The sequence below is a fragment of the Aulonocara sp. 'chitande type north' Nkhata Bay genome, linkage group LG20 (assembly GCF_057382095.1).
Source record: "Aulonocara sp. 'chitande type north' Nkhata Bay isolate Kocher_YH1m ecotype deep benthic linkage group LG20, A_spYH_male_GT1.1, whole genome shotgun sequence".
Lineage (NCBI taxonomy): Eukaryota > Metazoa > Chordata > Actinopteri > Cichliformes > Cichlidae > Aulonocara > Aulonocara sp. 'chitande type north' Nkhata Bay.
Genome location: NC_141363.1, coordinates 18,097,794 through 18,118,840, shown reverse-complemented (window position 1 = coordinate 18,118,840; position 21,047 = coordinate 18,097,794). Strand labels below are relative to the sequence as shown.

General features: G+C 44.0%; 2 protein-coding genes across 4 annotated transcripts; one reads left to right on the top strand and one right to left on the bottom strand.

Annotated features, from left to right (window-relative positions):
• The first annotated feature begins 233 nt into the window (after positions 1 to 233).
• On the top strand, positions 234 to 13,782 carry cfap126 (cilia and flagella associated protein 126). The gene is made up of 5 exons (XM_086278569.1): positions 234 to 425; positions 513 to 575; positions 691 to 765; positions 865 to 1,065; positions 13,320 to 13,782. Exons 1-5 carry the CDS (start codon positions 399 to 401, stop codon positions 13,662 to 13,664), a joined length of 711 nt encoding a protein of 236 aa, XP_086134695.1. The 5' UTR covers positions 234 to 398; the 3' UTR covers positions 13,665 to 13,782.
• On the bottom strand, positions 13,657 to 21,006 carry LOC147305416 (alpha-1,3-mannosyl-glycoprotein 4-beta-N-acetylglucosaminyltransferase C). 3 transcript variants are annotated; one of them, XM_086278567.1, is made up of 5 exons: positions 20,886 to 21,006; positions 18,754 to 18,852; positions 18,372 to 18,522; positions 17,109 to 17,363; positions 13,657 to 17,007 (listed from the first exon to the last, which is right to left on the bottom strand). In XM_086278567.1, exons 2-5 carry the CDS (start codon positions 18,847 to 18,849, stop codon positions 16,112 to 16,114), a joined length of 1,398 nt encoding a protein of 465 aa, XP_086134693.1. In that variant the 5' UTR covers positions 18,850 to 18,852; positions 20,886 to 21,006; the 3' UTR covers positions 13,657 to 16,111. The 3 variants fall into 3 exon arrangements, with proteins under 3 accessions (XP_086134693.1, XP_086134691.1, XP_086134692.1); XM_086278565.1 differs by having other exon boundaries at positions 20,605 to 20,987; XM_086278566.1 differs by having other exon boundaries at positions 20,774 to 20,985.
• Between the last annotated feature and the right edge of the window lie 41 nt (positions 21,007 to 21,047).

Sequence of the window (21,047 nt, the reverse complement as noted above, 5' to 3'; positions counted from 1 at the left end):
CAGGAAAATAAAAACATAATTAAACGCAAGCATCCGCACATGATGTGTTTTGACATACGAAATAATTTCTACCTCATAACTTCCGTTTGAGATCTTTCAAAATAAAAGCCCCCTGAATGCGGAACAGATCACATTTAGGCCAATAAAACAACTTGTAAATTAATCATTACAAACACGGAATCAGATAGTACTGATAAAACATGTATGAACAACAACAAAAAAACACAAACAAAAAATAAATAAACTGTACAAACTGATTCATATGAGGGGTTTTTTCAGGCCATAGTTTGTAACTCTTTTCAAATAAGCTGTTGTAGGGAGAAGTCTGTTTGTCTATATTGCTAAGCAACGAGTCAACAATTTAACAGATTAGGAAACCGTAACTTACAGATCCAGCAATGTCTTCCAGCTATTCGGCAAACCAGGTAATCTAAATAACAACGCCAATAAAAACTCTAAACATTACACATTTTACTTCTCTGTTTATGCGTTTTTAAAACTTCTATTCACAGTATGACAGCGCCTTTAAACCGCACAGGCTGCAGAACTGGTGTGAGACTAAGCACTTCAAAGAGGTATAGGAAGTTTTCAACTCTTGATCATTTCCATTTCGTGTTAGATTTAAACAAATTTGTGCAAAAATAGATTTTTACAAAGATTTTATCTCCCTCTATGTGTGGGTATTTGCAGAGACCTAGTGCACAGGTGGGCCGTACCACCTTCATCGCTGATGATAGAGGACACCTGCTCCCAGGAGTGGGGAAGGTGAGATCACATCTTTCTTCTTTCCCCTCTTCACTGGAAGTGACGTTTTTCACTGTGAATATATGACTTCACTCCCTCACTGCGTGTGTGTTGCTACAGAGAGGCCTTGCATGGCCTGACTTTAAAGGCACCTGGGATCTACCTGCTCGCATCCCAGGCCAGCGAATCAACCCTACCGCCCGCTCTGTGGAGGGCCTCAACAGGCTCAAATCATGGGGACGGTACCCAAAGAACGCTGACATGTCTCAGCCACACAGAGGCAGCAAAAGCACAAATAGGCAGAAGGAAACTGGCGAGCAGGTTAGAGCCACACAAACACAACAACCTGGTGTGGTGTTGAGTCTGGAATTTTTCCATCCAGACTGATGTTTTCACAAACTCTGTGCTGTTTTCACAGTGTGTTTGTCAGTCATATGACTTACCCAAAAAAAGTTGCTGAGTACTGCTTCATCTTTCCAAGTAAATGTAATGTTTGAGCTGAATCTTGAGACTGCCTGAGCAGGTTTCAGCGAAGACTATCTTTATTTTTAACTACATGCTTTGGTACAAACATTACTGATTCACTATGATGAGTACAGAGAAAGCATATTGCTGTGAATGCTTTCATCAGCAACTACACTCATGTGAAAGAGACAATTTTCATAGGATTCTATGATATTCCATGATATATTCATTGTTCAGTAGCTTAACAAATGACCACAAAAAGAACATTCCTCTGAAAACAGTCAGGTAAAAAGACTGGATGGAAAATGAGTGAAAAAGAAACCAATATCTAAAGTAAAAGTTTAAAAAATCTTCAGAAAGCCTGGAACACTATTTCTCAAGACCACTTTAAAAATTGCAAGAAAATCTGGCTCCAGGAAACAAAATATAAAGAAATGAGTAGTGAAGACTTGTTATAGTTATGGTTGGAAAATTGTAGGTACATATTACTTTCCACAAGTCAAGGTCAAGGTAACTTTATTTATGCCCATAGGCAAGGTAAATTTTCTTTACAGAAAAATGTTAGCATTTGGCATCCCTTCAAAAACACACAATGTCAATAGAAAATTGTATTTGTTTAGTCAGTATAAGCTTTTAATGATATAAGTTTATTTGTGATAGAATGCTGCATGATGATCTTTTCCTTGCTTAGAACTGATTGTTCTTCATGAAACGTGTTCTGATACTTGTATCTGAATCTTTCCACAGCGATAGTAAGAAGTTGAACAAGCAGTTCTGATCTTGCACACACACACACACACACACACACACACACACACACACACACACAACAATCACATTTTACAGGGTATCTGATTGAGTCAGATTTTTGTTCAGATGTTACATCATATCCTTAAAAATGTATTTAGTGTGTCATCAAATAGAAAAACTTTCTAGATGCTCCTAATATCTTCTGTATATAAAAGACACTGTTCAGATTATGTCTTTAAAGCTAAAGGGAGGCCATGCTTATCTTTGAAAGACCATAACTATACCACTCCAAATAATATCTTCTTGGAGAGGAGGAATATACAAATAGGTTGTAAGTAACCGGAGCTACTGTCTTGTTTCCATGTGGTGAGAGGATGGAAATTAGCTGGCTTCAGGTTGCCTCAGAGCGTTGTTGACATTTAAAGGTCTCTCTGGTCACTCTGGACCAAAACAGAAGAGGTAGAGGACCAAAGAAAAACAATAAGGAACCCAAGAGTACGGAAAACAAAGGGGTAGTTCTAAGGGTCTGCCTGGTAAGACAGATGAGCCATAGGGACCGGCTGTAAGGCAGAGAGTGCTTTGGAGGGCCGACCCCGGTGGAGAGGACCTTTTTAGAAACTTGACTGGGGGATCACTTGGGACGGACAAAGGCAATCTAACACCCATGAGGAATTTTTATATTTTTTAGATAATTTTGGTTCTGTTTTTCAAAGAAACATGTGTCATTATTTTGTTTCACATTTTTCATTTACTTATTATCTTCTGTCCCTTGAAGTGGAAATCAGGTTTTATTTGATCGCAGAATAATGATGATAGGTGAGCGAGGCAGAGAGGGTTTTCCTCAGAACTGGAGTCATACTTAGAGCAGTCAGATGATTAGGGCTGCAACTAACAATTATTTTGATAGTCGACTAATCTGCCTAATTTTTCTTCTATTAGTCGATTAGTCTATTATTTCAGCAACTCTTATGTCCGCTTCCTGTGGGCAGACCTCATGTTCTGGCTTTAGTGCCTCACCTGCTCAAGTCTGCCCACCCATGAATTTCACCCTGTTATCTCATGACCCAGAAAACATTTGAATTTGAAAAAAAATCTGATTTATTTTTAACATAAGACCGTCAGAATAAAAATGAAATAAATGAAAATATTAAGTAATACAAATTTAAGTGCAAGTAGTATTTAAACAAAATTAATGATGTGCAAACAGGAAACTAAAATGGCTTCTGTCCACAAGTTCGAATATGTCATGGATCGCTGTGTGGCAAGCAGGAGGAGGACCCAAATGCAAAACTCACAGACACGGGGATGAACTCGAGAAACACAGCTTTAATGCTGGCACGGCAGAACACAGGAAATACAAAACTAAACTGGGAAAAGTAAACTAACACTCGCAGGTAGACACAGGAAGATCCACACAACATGAGGGAGAACGCGACACAGCACTGAGGGAGACGCAGACATAAATACACCAAGGGTTAACGAGCGGAGTGGGAGCACAGGTGACACTGATAATAATCACGAGACATGGCAGGAGTGAACACAACACTGGCGGGGAGACGGGCGAAGCGAAACAGGAAGTACAGAGGTTCAGACAGGAGGAGAGAGAGCACGAGTAGAACACCAACATAACGGGCAGGGGAGACACGGAATAAACACGAAAGGGGACGAGGGCTCATGAATACACAGAGGGGCACACAGGGGGTGAGAGTCATAAAGGGAAAGCACTCAGGAAACAACACAACAGGGCAACTCAGGAAACAGAGCCTAAACAGGGAACTGAATACAAAGATACATGAGAATTAAAAATACTGGGCCAACATGGCCCATGACCCCCCCCCCCGCAAGGGCTGGCACCCGACAGCCCCAACCCGCGAACAAAAACAAGAAAAACAGAAAACAACCCACCCAGGGCGGGAGGCGGGGGACCAGGACGGAGGGACCAGAACAGGAAACAAAACCACCAACAGAAAACACAGGAGCACAAGACACTAGTCCATAATAAATGTCAGGAGGCCGACCCAGGGCCCACAGGCACAAAAGTTCACGGGTCACACGGTCGGGGGGCCGACCAGACAGGTGACAGAGCTGGTCCGGAGGCCGGCCGCGTAGAAGAAGGCGGCGGCCAAGGAGATGATAGAGCAGTTCAGGAGGCCGACCGTGCGGAAGGCAACGGCGGCACTCCGGCGTCAGGCGTGGTGGCCGAGGCCCGGTGGGCACAGGACCGGACGAGGCAGGACCAGACGGTGGCGTGGCAGCCACAGGCGAAGCGGGGGCCGGACCAGGCGAAGCGGGGGCCGGACCAGGCGAAGCGGGGGCCGGACCAGGCGAAGCGGGGGCCGGACCAGGCGAAGCGGGGGCCGGACCAGGCGAAGCGGAAGCAGATGCTGGAGCTGGAGCAGGCAAAGACAAGGCTGAAGCAGATGCTAGAGCCGGACCGGGCGAAGCTGAGGCGGAGGCCGGACCAGGCGAGGATGCAGATTCTGATGAAGCCGGACCAGGCAAAGACAGGGCCGGACCAGGCGAAGCTGCAGAGGCCAGACCAGGCGAAGACGGGGCCGGACCAGGCAGAGCTGCAGAGGCCGGACCAGGCGAAGACGGGGCCGGACCAGGCAGAGCTGCAGAGGCCGGACCAGGCGAAGACGGGGCCGGGCGAGGCGGGCGCAGGTGGCAGCTGAACGGGCCCCTCGGACCCTCCAGCGGAGACAGGAGGCTGAACGGGCCCCTCGGACCCTCCAGCGGAGACAGGAGGCTGAACGGGCCCCTCGGACCCTCCAGCGGAAACGGATGCAGAGCCAGCGGGTGCGGGGACCTTTGGCACTGCGGGCGCTGACTGTGGCGGCACAGGGCACGCAGTCGGCTTAGGATGCAATGGCTGGGGCTGTGCAGGGCAAACAGTCAGTTCAAAGTGTGTCAGCACCGCGTAATCCTCAGCTGGCAAAGAAGGCTCACAAAGGCTTCCAGCTGAGGTGGACAGTGACTGAACGGGTTGCTGGGCTAAGCACTGAGCTGGTGACAGAGTCAATAACTGAGCTGACAAACGAACAGGCAATGAAGCAAAGGACTGGAGCGGTAACGGAGCGGATGACTGAGCAGACTGAGGAGCTAATGGCTGCGCTAGAGACTGAGCTGGTAACAAAACAGGAACCTGTGCTATGACCTGAGCTACTGACTGCGCTAAAGACAGGGGTGCACGTTGCAGTGATGGCGGGACAGCAGGTAGTAGAACCGATGACTGAACAGGAGACGGAGCTGCTAACTGTGCTAAAGTCTGGACTGGTGACAAAACAAAAATCTGTGTTAACAACTGAGCTACAGACTGTGTTATGGATAGTAATGCTAGTTGAAGTGGTAGTTGCGCTTGTGGTTGAACAGGTGTCTGACTCTGGGTTGCTCTCCTTCTGGGAACAGGAACAGGTGCTAGGCCTGGCCGAACACCAGCCATCCCCACCCGAGAAACAGATACGGGTGCAGGGACGAGCTGGGCTCTGGCTGCCTTTACCCTGGGGGCCGGTGTAGGTGCAGGAGCAAGCTGGACCTCTGTCGCTCCCACCCGAGGAACTGAGACGGGTGCAGGAGGCGGCAGGGTCGCAGCTGACCTCACCCGGGGAACCGGAACAGGAGCAGGCAAAGTCTGGGTGTCCATCAACCCCACCCGAGGAGCAGGTACAGGTGCTGGGATGATAGGAGCCTCTGCCAGTCTGGGAACAGAAGCAGGGACCAGCTGGACCTCAGCTACCCTCTCCCGAAGAACTGATACGGGAGCTAGGGGAGGCTGGGCCCACGCTGCCTTGGTTACAGAAACTGAAGCGGGAGAGCTGAGCTCAGGAGCAGAAACAGACACAGGGAAAACGGAGTTAGTGGAACTAGAAACAGTGTTAGCGAACAGAGATTCATGGCGGGCCACTCCCAGCGACTCTGTAGGCCTTAAGCTGTCCATGTTAGGTGTAGCAGTCCCTAAAACAGTCATTGCACAGGAAGATCCAGGTTTAGCAGAGTCAGAGTCTGTAATACCGGGCACAAAGGGATCCATTATGGACACAGGAGCATTCACACAGACCGTTTCTAAATGTACAGGTTGGGGAGCAGCATAGTCCAGGAGTGGAGACACTGTTAACTTCACAGTGCTGTTCACAAGTATGCGGCTCAAAAACGGTCTTTTGCTTCTCTACGGTGAAATAATCTGTCTGTGAGTTAATTGCTGCTGACCTGGGAGGAGCACAGGAAACATAGTCGCTCTCAAACACGGGCGTGAGGGTAGGCACTGCAGGACCAGAATTAACAGACCCAGACTTCCCAGACACGGAGTTAATGGCCTCAGGGATGACGCGCACGGGGCTTACAGTGCCAGGATTCTTTAATTTAGCATGAACAGCAGTCTCTAGAGGGGTGATGAAGTCAGTCTCGTGCGTAATAGAAGCGGAGGCGAACGTAGAAACAGTATGAGGAGTAGCTTTAGCGTGGCGACGGCGTGAGCGTCGTGTTTCCCCGGGAACTGTGCCATGAGTTCCCGAGGCAGTGGGTGCAGGCACTTCGGTGATGTCGGCTGGCTGAGCCGATGACGAACCGGGCTGCGCCGGAGAAACAGGGAGCTTGTGCAGCTCTGAGCGCGGAAGTCCCAGGTAGAGCGCAAAAGCCTGCAGCGGAGTAAGGTCGTTTGTCGACGGCTCAAAACCACTCCCCGACCGCCGAGTAACCCTCTTCTTTGCGCGGGACGTGGGCGGTGACCGGAGAGGCGAACCAGAAGTCGAAAAGGCCGGAGGAGTTGTGGCAGGCGATAGGCCGACTCCTCCAACTCTTCTTACCGTGGGGCGGTGTGGGGAAAAAGCAGCAGCCTTTGCCATTTGGACGCTGCGCGGCCCACCTAGCGCCCATCGAGTCCCATGAAAGGCAGACTCGTGCTCCCGGGCGTGCCGAGCCTCCTGCCTTCTCCTCTCGCTAGGGAAGGCGGAGTTTGCACGCTGCCGGTTCCGAACGGAGTTTGCTGGGTCCATTACTGGTCGCGTTCTTCTGTCATGGATCGCTGTGTGGCAAGCAGGAGGAGGACCCAAATGCAAAACTCACAGACACGGGGATGAACTCGAGAAACACAGCTTTAATGCTGGCACGGCAGAACACAGGAAATACAAAACTAAACTGGGAAAAGTAAACTAACACTCGCAGGTAGACACAGGAAGATCCACACAACATGAGGGAGAACGCGACACAGCACTGAGGGAGACGCAGACATAAATACACCAAGGGTTAACGAGCGGAGTGGGAGCACATGGGGAACACAGGTGACACTGATAATAATCACGAGACATGGCAGGAGTGAACACAACACTGGCGGGGAGACGGGCGAGGCGAAACAGGAAGTACAGAGGTTCAGACAGGAGGAGAGAGAGCACGAGTAGAACACCAACATAACGGGCAGGGGAGACACGGAATAAACACGAAAGGGGACAAGGGCTCATGAATACACAGAGGGGCACACAGGGGGTGAGAGTCATAAAGGGAAAGCACTCAGGAAACAACACAACAGGGCAACTCAGGAAACAGAGCCTAAACAGGGAACTGAATACAAAGATACATGAGAACTAAGAATACTGGGCCAACATGGCCCAGGACCGTGACAGCATAAAGTTTCAAATTAATTTAAAAAGATTTTATTTTCGAGTTTAGAGATGATTCAGTTCATTAATTTCCGATTGTAGTGAACATGCTCTGGAGTGAGGCTTGCTCTTATCTTTGAGATGATGTTCCCAGCTGTTGATAACTATGCTAAAGATGCTCTCTATCATGACTTCAGCCATTTGAAAGGTGCATGAGCTTCTCAAATGGCTTTAGTGTTTTTTAGCCCAACCAGAAGCCTTGGATGAACCGGGATGTTCGTCTCCTCCTGAAGGCCCACAACACTGCCTTTAGGTCAGGAGATGCACACGCCTACAGTACAGCCAGGGCTAATCTAAAGAAGGGCATCAAAAAAGCCAAACACCATTACAAAAAGAAGGTAGAAGAACACTTCTCCAACTCCAACCCCTGACGCATGTGGCAAGGACTCCAGACCATTACAGACTACAGGACCACCAAACCCTCCCCGCATCCTCTGATGTCTCCTTCCTCAATGAGCTCAACAACTTTTATGCTCGTTTTGAGCGAGGGAACCCCACAACCACAACCAAAACAGACATGATGCCAGACCACCAACCTTTGACTCTCTCCCCCACCAATGTAGGAGCGGTGCTGAGCAGGATCAATGTCCACAAGGCTGCAGGTCCTGATGGCATCCCCGGGCGTGTTCTCAGAGCGTGTTCTGGGGAGCTTGCAGGAGTGCTCACAGACATATTCAATCTGTCCTTGGCCCACGCTGTGGTACCGGCCTGCTTCAAATCCACCTCCATCGTCACGATACCCAAAAACTCCAACCCATCTTGCCTCAATGACTACCGCCCAGTAGCACTCACCCCCATCATCGCTAAGTGCTTAGAGCTAGCACACTTCAAATCCTGTCTCCCCCCCACCCTGGACCCCCACCAATTCGCATACCGCCAGAACAGGAGCACAGAGGATGCAGTCTCCATCACACTGCACTCTGTCCTCTCACACCTGGACAACAACAACACAGAACAGCCAGAATGCTGTTTATAGACTTAAGTTCAGCATTCAATACAATCCACCCCTCACAATTCATCAGGAAACTGACAGACCTGGGCATTAGTTCCCTCATCTGCAAATGGTTACTGGACTTCCTGACCAACCGCCCCCAACATGTCCGGCTGGATAACCGCTGCTCATCATCAATCACAATGAACACCGGTGTACCACAAGGCTGTGTGATGAGCCCTTTCCTCTACTCCCTCTTCACCCACGACTGCAGACCTGCTGATGGTTCCAACACCATCATTAAGTTTGCAGATGACACCAAGCTCCAAGCTGGTCAAGAAGGCTCAGCAGCGCCTCTTCTTCTTGAGGACTCTGAGGAAGAACTACCTGTCCTCAGACATCCTGGTGAACTTCTATCGCTGCACCATCGAGAGCATCCTGACCAACTGTATAACAGTCTGGTACGGGAACTGCTCTGCCTCGGACCGGAAGGCGTTGCAGAGGGTCGTGAAAACTGCCCAGCGCATCGCCGGAGCACCACTTCCGACCATAAAGAACATCTACAGGAAGCGGTGTCTGAAAAGGGCTGGGAAAATCATCAAAGACCCCAGTCACCCATCACATGGACTCTTCACCCTCCTGCCCTCTGGGAGGCGCTACAGGAGCCTCCGGACTAAGACCACCAGGTACCGGAACAGCTTCTTCCCCACAGCTGTCAGACTCCTGAACTCTGCCTCCTGACATCTGACCCACGTTAAACTCATGGACTGAACATACACACACCCACAACCACCTACACACACACACAATGGACAACTGTACCCTCAAACACACAATAATAACATGGACTGAACCACCACTCACAACCACTAGCACTTTATATAGCCTCTGTAGAAATTATCCACATACCTCACTTATCTTAACTGCACTACTGTATAGCTCTGTGTAAATAATCATTCTGTACATACGATAATTTTTAATCCTACAACTGTTTATAACTTGCATAGTTCACATTTTTGTATAGCAGTAGATCTCAGATTTCTGTATAGTTTTTTATATTTATATCCTGTTCATAGCCTGTACATAGCTTGTACTCACTACATACTTATAGTTATAGAATATTCATAACATACTTCATACCGTGTACATTATAACATACCATAATAGACCCATTTCTGTAATATACTTACATATCTATATTATTGCTAATATATATAGTAATATATCTATATCACGGCTAAAGCACTTCTGGATGGATGCAAACTGCATGTCGTTGCCCTGTGCCTGTGCATGTGCAATGACAATAAAGTTGAATTCTATTCTATTCTATTCTAACAATAAAATTCTGTGTCAACAAATTTTATATATTCGACGACAGCGATTATGGCGACGAATCCTTGCAGCCCTACAGCAGATGAGGTGGAGGCATGCCAGACAATAGAGCAAGAAGGTGAAAGCTAACACAGAGGACATATACCAGCTTTTGGGGAACCCGCGAAAGGGAAAAATGACAACAGGCAAAGCTATTATGGATAAGAAGTATTGTGTAAGCTGGGGCTTTGAAATTGTGGGATTTGGTTTCTCAGTTTCCATGCAGGACACTAGCCTGTGAAGGGAATCATTTTTCCATGGCAGCCTTGTTGCATTATGTTTAAGTGGCTTTAAGAGCAGAATAAAGCCCTGACTTTCCACAGGGCTTTATTATTTTCCTGTTTATCAGTTACAAGACAATATAACTTCTAACTATTAAATAATAACTATTATAACTTGAAAAGACTAAATTCTGATCCTAGGTTATCTGAGCCATTCAGTAACCACAGATATGCTGAAGAATGTTTTGCTCCAGAATGTTTCATGAGAATTCAACTGAATATCATGGTTTGGGGTTGACAATAATGAATGAATAATTTCATTCATTATTGTTTTGATTTGGAGAAGTGGGCTTTGAGGTCTCCAGTTTAGTCATAAATAACTTTAGGCTTAATTGTGAACTTACTCTTCCCTTTGTCTCATCTCTGGGTTTCATCCTTTAGTACCTTCCATGTTAAGGCTATCATGTTTCTGATGCTTTTGTCAGGCTTGTGTGTCTTAATCCTGTGTGCTTATCTTTCCTGTTTTATTTTGATAGTCCCTTGTCTTGCGTGCTAAATGTTCCGTTTTGCTTCCTCTGTCTAATTTGTCCCTGTTGTTTTTCCCAGCCCTCCCCTACTCATCCTCCTGTGTATATATTGTGTATGTGTTGTGTCAGTCTCCCTTTGTTTATCTGTTCAGTTTCCCTCAGTGTTATCTAGCCCCTTGTACCTCTGAGTATTTTCCCAGTTTAGGTTGTGTAATCCAAGGTTTTTAGTTTCTTTTGTATTTTCATGCTCAGTTTTTGTTCTTGGAAGTTCAATCTAATAAACCACCCGCTTTTATTTAAGATGATCTTGTCTCCAAGTGTCTGCACATCACACTTGGTTTCCACAAACCTTTGACACTGAAAGGGTTCTTATTCCCCCTTCTAGATATAATAATGGCTAAAAGCTTCAGAGTCCTACATTAAACAGTTCTTAATATTACAGATGGTACATCTGTCACACTGTCCCTGCTCAGGCTCTTCAAAAGATGATATGTCTTCCTCTTAGCTTTCAACTTCTTGCTCTGATATCTGGCCTTCCTCCACCTCATCATACCCTGACAGCAATGAGACTGATTCCGCTTCCACAGTTCTGAATAAAATCCTTTGGGCCTCTTTCTGCTCTCTGCATCCTGAAGTATGAGAATTGGTTCAAAGCCAGTAGGGCACTGAATAAAAGTTATGTTTTGGAAGGGTAAAATTACTTTACATTCCTGAAATCCTACTTAATCCCAGTCCCTGTCAGAACTGTTGCTGCAGCTTTCTGAATCAACTGGGAGCTTTTTGTTCAGGGAGCCTTTATGGCAGTCTGCTGAATTACTTTGAGTTGTCAAGCCTGGAAGTAATAACTTCATGAATCTTTTCAGCATCTCTTTGAAACAGGATGTTTCTAACTTTGGAGTTATTGTGCAAATGAAGGGCCAGCCTTATATATTTGATATGCACATCAGTAACTAAAGCTGACTAATTGCTTGCAACCTATTGGGACTTATTAAGTATGAAATATATTTGTAATAGGTGGATATCGGTCTGGCTCCAAGATGAATTTGATTAAACTAGTATATCCAACATCAGTCAAAAGAGCATGTGCCCAGACCTTAGTTCAGCTAAGACTAGCCCCCCCCCTTCCTACTCTTGTGCACATAGTAAGTGGTAGTAAAGACTTTTAATGCTACAGTCACACTTCCGTCCGTGGCTCATGGTCACTGACATTAGCAAATGTCAGCAAGTTAAGAATGTAAAAATGTTAAAAAGTATTCCTTTATATTGGGGGTTACTGATTAGATGTGCTTACTTTATGACAGTTTTCTGTGTGTGACACACAGTTTTTGGCATTTAACATTATCTGGTGACTACAGCTGCGCTATAACAGTTACAGTAGGAACACTGTGCCAAGAATGAAGGCAGTTCTGTGGATGACTTCAGCCCTGCTAGTGTGTTTAAGCCAAGTCTATGAAAACTTCTAAATCAATATTAGTACTGAGAGGGAATAAAAAGAAGAAGAATTAAAAAGCACAAGTTGTCTACCAGGACTAGTTCTTAAAGAAAAGCAAACAGTTATAAACGGAATTCCTTTAGCTTATTTGTTTCTTGCAGTGTACGGTGTATCCATATAAATGGCCCACCCTGTATTTCATGTTTTTAGTAGTGATTTTATAAGACCACAAGCAAGTTGTGCAGCAAACATAGTAGTTAGCTGGAGGTATGTTAATTTAATATATTTGACGTTAAAAAAAAGGATATTTATGCAGTGCAATGTAATATATATTGTATTGCCTGCTACAGGACAGGCTGCACATGTGAATTTGTCAGTTTTTTCCTCCTCCTTTTTTTTGCATTTTCCTCCCAAGTTGGTTTTAGAGTACGGTCACATTTTAAAACTGATTTTTTTATTTTGGGTTTGCTTTTATGCCTACTGGGTGCAATATTGGTCAGGCAATGCGCAATCCCTGAGCTGAGCGCTTACCTTAGAGAGATTAGGCCTTGCATAGGTGCTCACTGTGAGTGGAGTTGCTGTGCTTAAGATTATAGTGCTACCAATCTTTGAACTTAATCTGTTCGATGACAGGTTTTCTTTAACAAACTCAGAAAACTTGATTTTCTCTCTGAGTCCTCACCTTCTGCTGCATTTTAACCAGGTGACTAACATGATAATTCAGTTCTTCATTAATAAAGTTGCAAAGATGTGAGAATTCATTTGCCGAATTCTACAATTTTCATGAAACATTGGTTTGCTTAATTATTTTTGTACTTAACATTACTGCTTTCACAGTTATTCAGCTCTCAGCGACAGTGATTACGTCACAGATTTATTATCAGCTCAGAATCAAATCTATAGACTCCATCTCTGTAATTCTGTAGACAGTAATGCTGTCAGTTAGTTTTCTTACACTGCGAACATTTACTGTACGTTACAAACTATGTGGTAATTGGTCACATTGATCTTTTTCAACTAACGCATGTGTTTAAATCAGGTTGAACAAGAAACTCAGAGTTGATCAATTTGTTTTTAAACTCAGAGTTTGAATCTGCTTCCTGGAACAGGGCCCTGACATTATAAAGAATGCAGAATTTTTAAAGCACTTTGTTTTCATTTAACAGCAGTACCATTAAAAAGTATAGTGAATTTAAATGTTTCAGCTTCTGTTTCAATCCTTTTCAGACCAGTTTGAAAGTACTGCAGGATGATGCCACCCAGTCTGCTGCAGCTGAAGCCCGACCAGCTTCTCAGAATTGGTCCACTACTGGGAGTGACAGAACTACCAACCAGAACCGGGCAGGCTCACAGGCAGCAACAGAACAAGCTACAGGAAATGACAGGCTGCCTAGCCATTGCTCTGCAGCTGAAAAGAATTCAGCTTTGAATCAGGCTGCTGTGGAGAAAAACCATATCAGGCCTGATACTGGTGAGGGGAGACAAACAAGAAATATGTCAGCAAAAGCAGTCAGCCAGCCATCACAAGCATCCATCGAGCAGAGACAGAGAAAGATACAGCAAGACCTGTGAACAGTCCTTTATTTCTCAGTGCATCAGAAAATGACAGAAACCTATAAAAATAAATACACCTGAACAATAGTAATGTTGACCAGTTGTAATGAATCCATTTTCAGCATGTGAATTATGGAAAGGAAAAAAATGGTAATACAAGGAAATGTTATTGGTGTTGCCTGAAATGTTACTGATTGCACTCAAACTGCCCACTATATCAGCCCTTCACTTCTCCTGTGCCTTTTACCTCTAATCTGATTTTTTTTTTTTGTCAAGTTGACACTCCAATCAAGAATCTCTTATTATTCCGTCAGCTGACCAGTGTAATGAGTTCCAGCATTACTGAATGATGGAGAAGAATAAAATACATTGTTCTCTCACACACGCTGTTGGTTAGTGGTAGGTTCAGCAGCATTTTGCAGTTTTAGTCTGTCACATTTGTAAACCTTGTATACACTGGGTTCTGTTTTATAAAGCTAATCATTGGGAAATTGTAAGCAGCCCATTTTTGTCTCCTACTATATCAAACCATGAACGGATGAAGTCAGAGTTTTTGGCAAATACTGTGGTGTTTATCCTCCATCTTTGTTAATCCAGACTGTATTAATTTGGAATCTGTGGGTGCTCCCAGAAGACGGGGTATGTGTTCATTTATTACATGAAATGGGTTGATTGGATACTTCATAATTCAATCCAGAAGCAGGGCATGTGACCATGAAATGAAAATTGGCAGTGCCAAAAAAAAAAAAAAAAAAAAAAGGCAAGAGGGGCATTCTCACAGAATATTTTTAATCTACTTTTTACACTATAAACTTTAATTACTGCCCTACAAAAAGAAGTAGATGCAGAAATTTAGTTTTTAGCCAAATTAAAGTGAAATTAATCTCACTGATTATTATCTGTTATATATTCTAAAAGTGGAACAGATTTGTCTAATTAGCTGAATGAATGCAAGTTTCAGTGGAAAGACATACCTTTGTGTCTTCAGTGCATATCTTTGTTGGGCTGTGTTAAAAACATGCTGTTCAACAGGTGGCTAATGGATGGACACTTTCTCTCAGAGAGAAATAGCTACTTTTGTCTGCTCTGTTATTCACAACAGGTTGCCACAGTGGCTAACTCTGCATGCAGGAAAGGTAAATGGACTAGTTCTTATGTAGCATTTATCTACTCGAGCACTTTATACAAGATGTCTCATTCGCCCATTTATACATCAGTGTTCAACCGCTTTCTATGTAACATTCACACCCACTCACAATCAAATGAATACATCAGGATTCAGTATCTTACCCAAGGATACTTTGGCATGCTTTTATCAGCCCAGTTTAATGCAAAAGAGTGTAAACTGGTCTGAAGCAAGTTAGATGTGCAATATAAATTTAATCTAGTCAAGGGATCCATTCATCCTCTTAACTGTTTATCAGATTTAGATTTGGGCATGGGAGCCTGAAGCCAAGAGTCACCTGAGCTGGTTACCAGTCCATCACAAGACCAACAGAAAAATGGTCGATGACTCATGCTCACATTCACACCTGCAGAAAATTTACAACCAAAAGTTAACCTAACGTGCATGTCTTTGGACTGTAGGAAGAAGCTACGGTGCCCAAAGAGAACCTACACAGACACAAGGAGAACATATAAACTCCAAATAAAACTTTCAGTTGGCATATTTGAACCCAGACTTTCAATCCTGTGAGCCAACAGAAAGAACCCAGTGTACTGCTTTTGTGATATTGAAAACTCAACCTACCTTGTTAACCCATTACCCTTTATAGTGCACCCCGCAGAATTAAATAAAAACATATGTACTTATTGGAAAAAGGAGCTGAGGTATTTAAGAAAGCAAAAATTCCTATTTAAAAAAAAAAAAAAGGAAAGACAGAAAGATCAGACTGCAAATGGGACCCGGCGTCTTTTATCCCCTCTGTGTAGTTGTTGTAACATGTGACAGATGTACACTATTTATAGATCTGGCCTGAGGTTTGAATCAGGCTGCTGGTGCGAAAGGCCATAGCAGGCCTGATACTGGTGAGGGGAGACAAACAAGTAATATGTCAGCTAGCCATCACAAGCATTGACTACATATTGACCGTAGGTTTCAACCTACAGTCAATAGGTTTCATAATAAGCACATGGGTTTTCTCTCGTCTTCATTTTAAAACAATGAGTTAATGATGAGTGCAGTTTCACACACAATGCAATTACCCAAATGCATTAACAATACATACATACATACATACAACACATGGAGTTGGTTGTCTGCTTATAGCTCTTTGATTCTGTGAAGAGACAACATGTCATCACAAAGTTTGGTCAAACTTGCTTCAAAGTGACAATTTGCTTAGAGCACTTAGTTGATGTTTGATAAATAAAACATTTTAACAAGGCACACAAGTCCCAAGTTCAGTTTGTCAGATTTTGATCAAAATAGTTTTTAATCTGCCAGGAAGAACTAACATCTATGTCTATTGATGAGGTACAGTCAGCTTTGTGGTGATTCTGATTTTCGTAATGATCAACCAGTCCTTCTGAGTAGCTGTGACCTTTATCTTCAGACACGAAGAGGCTGAGCTGTACTTTTTATCCATCTCCTGCATTTTAAACTTTCCATTCTCAAATGTTCCCACTGACTCAAACTCTGTACAACTCTTCTCTTTGTCTGTGGCCACCACATTGTGACCCATCTCCACCTCACCTGACTCCAGGATGTCTTTGCCTCCTGACCCTGTTTCTACAAATATCCCTGTCACCACAGTAGGTTCAGTAAACACTACAGTCAGGCAATTTCCTTTTTCTGGGGTGCGGCCCCAGAAGAATCCTTCGCCAGCATCCCAGGCCAGCTTGGGGAAGTGCTTCTGATAGGTGGACATGTCAGAGTAAACTTCAGCTGAAGGATTGGTATAGACATCCTCCTCAAAATCCTTGTCTTTCAGCTTATTGTATGTGCCTTGAAATGAGGAGAAAGTTCCCATGTGTTGAAACAGCGAGGGTTTGAAAAGGATGGTCTCCTTTTGAGTCATCACCTCTCGGAAGTGAGTCATCAACCAGTCACAGGGCATTTCCTGGTAAAAGATGAAGAGGAAGCGAGCCAGAAGAGGAAGATGGGCTGATTTGTAGAGTTTACCAATATAGCCGAGGGCAGAGAATTCCAACGTTGCCCAGGTGAACTTCTTTCCTTCTTGCTCCTCAACTCGCTTTTTAATGGTTGTGAGGAAGTTTTTTGCAGAGAACACATCATCCTCTAGCTGGAGGTAATACCGTCCAAGACCTGCACAGTAGTGGATGAGGAAGGAATAATCCAGGTTCTGCTTGGAGCGGAACGTTACCCTTTCTGGAGCATCGTTGAAATTCCTCTTCAGACCTACAGAGAACCAGACAGATTTGTATCACAGGAAAAAAAAAAACATTCAAACTGTATGTGAATGAATATGTACACTAGGGGTGATCGCATGTGAGCTGCACCTGTAATCGGAGGGTACCAGTCCTGGGGAACATGGATGACCAAAAGGTGGCCTTTTTCCAACTCAGAGGCAAAAGCTGATTTGATCTCCTTCACAGTGTCGACTCTCCAGCTGACGTCGAAATCTGCTAGCAGCACTACCACCACCATGAAGGAGTGCTCCTCAGGAGACGACTGGGAGAAGATGGATTTCAATGTGGGGACCAGATAGCTGCCCTTCTTCCTCTTTACTGAGGATAATCCAACAGATAAATACTCTGAAGCCGAAAGAAAAAGGAAAAAAAGTGAAGGGTTTTATGCCATTTCAAATCTAAAGCTGAGGTTAAAAAGTATTTCTGATAACAATTATTAAATAATGTGGTATGAAATTCAGCATGGTAACACCTTCAGACTGTGAGTAAATAAAAGTAAAACAAAAAAAAGGAGAATTAGCATTGAAATAAAAGCAATAAATGCATGACATAAATACCAAAATAATACAAAATAAGTCTGTGAAGGTTCTCAGTCATCCAGGTCATCGTAGTCAAAGGAGCTTGCAAAGAAAAGCGTCTGGACTTCTTTAAGTTGCTTGAAGACGTTTCACCTCTCATCCGAGAAGCTTCTTCAGTTCTAAGGGTCAAATGGTGGGGAGTCCCAGATTTAAACCCAGTGGGAGTAACCCCCCACAGAGGGACAAAAGGACCCCCTGATGATCCTCTAATCGCCTGAGCCAAGGTGTGAAACTGGGTGTGGGTCCCAATCAGCCAGAGTTTCGGGTGAGTTCATTGTGAAACCTGGCCCCACCTTATCATGCGAATTCCTGAAGTCAGATGGCCCAGGATGTGAGTGGGCATTAAGGCGTCTGGGGAGGGAACTCAAAACTGGATTATAGATGGCAGAGAGTTGGTGTCGTAAACCACCGCCTCTATTCAAAGATCTTTGAACAGAGGCGGTTTAAATCTGGGACTCCCCACCATTTGACCTTAGAACTGAAGAAGCTTCTCGGATGAGAGGTGAAACGTCTTCAAGCAACTTAAAGAAGTCCAGACGCTTTTCTTTGCAAGCTCCTTTGAATACAAAATAAGGCACAACTGCTCATACAAATAGGAATATGCAAGTGACAGTGAAAAAACGCATTCCATAGTTTCCATAAGTTAGAGAACAACACCGGAAAGTGCTGTCATTATTTCTCTACGTGACTTTTTGCAATTTCTTTCTTTTTTTTACAGTTTGAAAAGGCAGCAGCAGCCTTATTATAATAATGAGAACAAAGTGTGGAGACTCACTCTGTTGAGTAGGTAGCACTCCAGCAAGCAGCTGATAGGACACATTGAAACTCAGATAATCTGCCTGGTCAATCCAGGACTCCATACTAACCGGCCTGTCTGCTTGCCATGTTAACTCATTAAGAACTATTTCAGGTGACCTTGCAAAGACCTGCAAAACAACAACAACAAAAACAAACCCAAAAGACAAAAACATGATTATTGTCTGATTAGAATATACACGTTGATGAGTGAGACAATGCACTATCTTTGTTACTTTGCAAAGCAAGATGAGAGCAAGTGCAGTTACAGGGATGGTGACTTATACAAGTCTACCTCCAAGTAAGTAAGGTGCACAGTTTGAAAAATAACTCAAATATTCTATGTGTAGGTGTGTTCTTACAGCCAGAAGGAAGTCCGAATGGTTAATGAAGTATAATCCCCCAATGACAAGCAGCACTGCCACAACAATATTCTTCTTCTTCGAATGAATCCGCATTTCCTATCACAAACACATACGTGATATTCCATCCATTATGCTGGTGTGTGACGCAGTACAACTGTAAATAATTCGGCCAATAGTTAATGATTCAGAAGGCTTGGACACAGGTTACACGGAACTGAGTGTGTTGTTGTAACTTAGAGTCTCATATATACACTTTGTATGCATCAGATACAGTTTACTGAACACTGTTGCTCTGGTGTAAATAACCCTGTGTCGCAAGTTGCAAAAGCCCTTTAACATATTCTATAGAGATGCACATTGAGAACCACTTACAGTTCAGGACAAGAAACAAAATTGTCCCATTCAGTACATTTCTCATTTTATCTCATCTTTTACCAGTGCTGGAACTTGGTGAAAGTTCAATGAGTGAGCTTTCTGTGGGGCTATGTGAAACAGTGATGACACAGAGTGCTGACTGACCCTGATAAATTTTCTTTCTAATGTTAATGTTTTTTAAGATATTAATTGTCAGTGGTCTAGTTCTACTTGATCACAGTAAAAACACAGTTCAGTTTGGCTACAGGTATTTAGTACTAGAATGTGGCACAAAAGGATGAACACCACTCCTCCAGCAGATAAGTGTTGATTTGGCATTTTGGTGATGTTAAACACTGTAAGAAATCCCATTTGGGTTGAGATCCGGTGACTGAAGGCCACAGCATAAAGCCCTTTCAGTCAACCCACTCAGTGTGACTATAACTAAGTGTGACTATAACTAAGTGTGACTATAACTAATTGTTTTAGCTACAATTTATTTGTACTGATGTATTTAAATGCAAAAAACTGATTTCAAACACAAGCCCGCTGAGCAATCTGTTAAAGTTTGAGACAAACTCATGTGGCAGGCTCAGCCTTTATGGCACTGTATCCTAACTACACAAATCTACTCGAGCGAAACCATCTGCAGCAACTGTTTATTATTTATTCAGCTTCCCCCCCTTTAATTTTTCCCTTGTCTGAATATTTCCTACAGCCATTACATAGCAGTCTCCCTCAGACGGAGTTTCTGCCAGTGTCGACTGTTACTGTAATCTTTTTTTCTTCTTGTTTGGTTACATTGTTTCCGAGTTCTAAACAGAGGAAAGGGCAGAGAGGTTACAGGGAAGCAGTAAACAAACACTGTAGATGATAAGAATGAGGTTTATAGCCAGGCTGCCCTACTCTTTTGTTTTTTTAAACGCACTGAGAAGTAAGGACAAGTAAGGAGATATGAAAAGCGTTGCGTAGTCTCATGTCAGACTAATCCTTAGAGCCAGGCTAGAGGACAAGCTTTACTTAGATTTTTAAAATGCCTTTGTTTTGTCAACGAGTACAGGGTCACTTCATAGAAGATACCAATTATAGCCGAGGCCACCTCATCTATAATTAGTACGCGGTCTCCTCTTTGATTTTTGCAATGTAACGCTCGCTGAAACAAACGCTTCCCGAACAGAACGACGAAACCGCAGTTACCCAAAAATGACAGAGTATAGAGAGCTGTCCGTGTGTTTTACCTTAAACAGCACTAATAATTTGAAGGTACCGCAAGAAAACTAGCCAGTCCTATGGAACGTTTTCAGATAGTGTCTACAAACAAGTGACTTCCGTAGAAGATATTTCAAGTTAAGAAATCCGGAAGATTTTTTTCTTGCTACCGTCTCTGCGCGATCAGGCTTTAAAAAAAGCCATATCAATAGGGTTTAGCAATGATTTCCAACCGTCGCTCATAACACAAACACAGCCACACCGAAAAGTCTTGTATGAACCCACAGCTACGGTAAATGAGAAGAGTCCAAATGAAGAGTTAGCAGAAGGTACAGTAAATGAGCTAAACCAGGCATCCATCCATCCCGTCACTGAAAACAAAAAGCAGCTGCTGTGAGTCGGAACATAAATTATAAAGCTAATAAACTTGTGCCTGACCGGTATCTCCACTCACCTCCCTCCGCCGGTTGTCCTCAGCTCGATGGATAACAGTTAGTGAACGAGTTGCAGTCACGGCGTGATAATACTTACAGTACAACGCACCGAAAGTCAGAAAAGGCACTCACGGAAATGAAAAATGACTCGCCCCTTGGAACCCATGCATATAAACCAGTACTGCCGCATTCTGCACGTGTATTTCCACCTATAGTCCCCGACGCTCAACAGGCGACTCCAAGTAGCAGAGGCTGTACGCCAACCAGGTGTGGCGTCACGGTCGGACGACAGCC

What these genes read in the sequence shown, in the direction of transcription:
- cfap126 (XM_086278569.1), top strand. Translation starts at nt 399, where the DNA reads ATGTCTTCCAGCTATTCGGCAAACCAG. An exon ending in CCAGCTATTCGGCAAACCAG is followed by an intron (nt 426 to 512) that starts GTAATCTAAATA and finishes TTCTATTCACAG; the next exon opens with TATGACAGCGCCTTTAAACC. An exon ending in AGAAGGAAACTGGCGAGCAG is followed by an intron (nt 1,066 to 13,319) that starts GTTAGAGCCACA and finishes AATCCTTTTCAG; the next exon opens with ACCAGTTTGAAAGTACTGCA.
- LOC147305416 (XM_086278565.1), bottom strand. Translation starts at nt 20,679, where the DNA reads ATGGATGCCTGGTTTAGCTCATTTACTGTACCTTCTGCTAACTCTTCA. An exon ending in TCTTCTCATTTACCGTAGCT is followed by an intron (nt 18,853 to 20,604) that starts GTGGGTTCATAC and finishes TGTTTGTGATAG; the next exon opens with GAAATGCGGATTCATTCGAA. An exon ending in AGTGCTACCTACTCAACAGA is followed by an intron (nt 17,364 to 18,371) that starts GTGAGTCTCCAC and finishes TTTCGGCTTCAG; the next exon opens with AGTATTTATCTGTTGGATTA.